Source organism: Vollenhovia emeryi, unplaced genomic scaffold (assembly GCF_000949405.1).
Source record: "Vollenhovia emeryi isolate VEMERY1.0 unplaced genomic scaffold, V.emery_V1.0 DF947498.1, whole genome shotgun sequence".
NCBI classification, from domain to species: domain Eukaryota; kingdom Metazoa; phylum Arthropoda; class Insecta; order Hymenoptera; family Formicidae; genus Vollenhovia; species Vollenhovia emeryi.
The window spans coordinates 1-1,664 of record NW_011958868.1 but is presented as its reverse complement, the minus strand read 5'-3'; the positions used below and the strand labels follow the sequence as shown (position 1 = coordinate 1,664).

The 1,664-nt window shown below is 43.9% G+C and overlaps 1 protein-coding gene across 1 annotated transcript; it reads right to left on the bottom strand.

The window, feature by feature from the left end:
- Positions 1-425: 425 nt before the first annotated feature.
- On the bottom strand, positions 426-1,269 carry LOC105558088 (small subunit processome component 20 homolog). Its single transcript, XM_012005603.1, has 2 exons — positions 902-1,269; positions 426-822 (listed from the first exon to the last, which is right to left on the bottom strand). Exons 1-2 carry the CDS (start codon positions 944-946, stop codon positions 535-537), a joined length of 333 nt encoding a protein of 110 aa, XP_011860993.1. The 5' UTR covers positions 947-1,269; the 3' UTR covers positions 426-534.
- Positions 1,270-1,664: the final 395 nt, after the last annotated feature.

Below are 1,664 nucleotides of genomic sequence, written 5' to 3'. Positions count from 1 at the left end.
AGATACAGTCGATAAAAATCACTGATGTTATTAATTACTTCTGGCGACTTTTAAGAATATTCTTACTAGTTGATTATACACCAATGACCTCTAACATGGTGTTCCTCCGCAATAGGGGGAATGGGATCGGGGGGAGGGAGGGGACAGGGAAATTAAAAAATCGCGTATCGACAGCTCAGTATACGGTCGACAACCCTTATCGGCGCACAGTTCTGAAAAGTCGAAATAGACGCGTAAACATCTTACGTAATATACATGTTATTGCGAATAGTATTATCACAAGAGGTAATATTTTTTGCAATAAGAATTTTAATTGCCAGATATGGTCAATAAAAATCACTGATGTTTATATTTTTAGATTCTTTATAATGTCCCAGCAAGGTTTAATAACACCCCAAAAAAATGCCTAGCAATGCGTAGTAATGCCCGAAATCTGTACACCACAATGCCGAGAGTGGTTTACCCCTCAAAATTTGCTAAATGTTAGTTTGACTTCTCGGACACATATTTCTCTATACGCCACGTGGTGCATGCTTACTCCAGGATCGGCTGCAGGAACAAGGGATCCCGTTTCCTCAGATACAGCATAAGCGTGTCGATGACGTGCTGCTTCTTGTGCAGCAATTGGGGCAACGTGACGATGTCCCGCACTTGTCTCTTGAAGGCGGTGTAACCTTCCGTCAGGTTGAGAACGTTCCATTTCTTCAGCGTCTCGTGAAAGTGGGTTACGACGTCGTCCTCAGCGACGTTCTCGTTCCGATGTGCCAGACGGTGGAAGATGTCGACGTCGATCTCCGTCACTCTCTCGGAGAACGGTTTGAACTGCGGAGGAAAGAAACCGGGTTTCAGAGCCACGCGCGCGATTAGGTTAACCTCGCGTTTCCCCGTCGACTCTACTCACCCGGAAGACGTTAGTCTCCTTGTGGCGGATCGGCTTGTTCTTCATGTTGATAAATTACCTCGACGTACGTTAATCGAGCCCAAACAACATATTCACTTCGTTTAAATTAAAAATATTCCAAAGGAGCTAAGCTCAGGCGGGACGCGGTATCCACGTGCGAACATAAAGGTGCTATTACATGGAAGCGTCGTGCGCATGCGCTCTCCGTCTCTTTTGTGGTTACAGTTTCCCAGGGCTACCAACTGTGAAAAATAAAATATTTAGTGTCGAAAAGTTGGTATGCTATAATCCACCTCTGGGAACTTACCTCTGGGAGGTAACTTCACGCTAAAGCCCGCTGCAGACGATGCTATTTTTCCTGCTGGATTGCTTGCAATTTAGTAAATTACTAGGAATCCTGAATGCTGAGTGGTGCAATGATAGTAAAGCCCGCTGCAGACGATGCTATTTTTCCTGCTGGATTGCTTGCAATTTAGTAAATTACTAGGAATCCTGAATGCTGATTGGTGCAATGATAGTAATTTACTAAATTGCAAGCAATCCAGCAGGAAAAATAGCATCGTCTGCAGCGGGCTTAATTTACTAAGGATGTGTTCGAAAATGGATTTAGTTACTGCCAGTGAAAACAGTATAGTTGGTAGCAATGAAAATTACTGGTGCTGCGTTTTTCGCACGTCAGTAAAGTCAGTAAGGCTGGGTCTACATTGGATGTCGTAAGTCGTGTCGGAAGAAATTGACCAATCACAGTTCATTATTCGACTTA

Bases quoted from the DNA above. Each gene is read 5' to 3' on its own strand.
- LOC105558088 (XM_012005603.1), bottom strand. From the start codon at position 946: ATGAAGAACAAGCCGATCCGCCACAAGGAGACTAACGTCTTCCGG. The intron at 823-901 runs GTGAGTAGAGTC...TTTCCTCCGCAG, and splicing joins AGGAGACTAACGTCTTCCGG to TTCAAACCGTTCTCCGAGAG.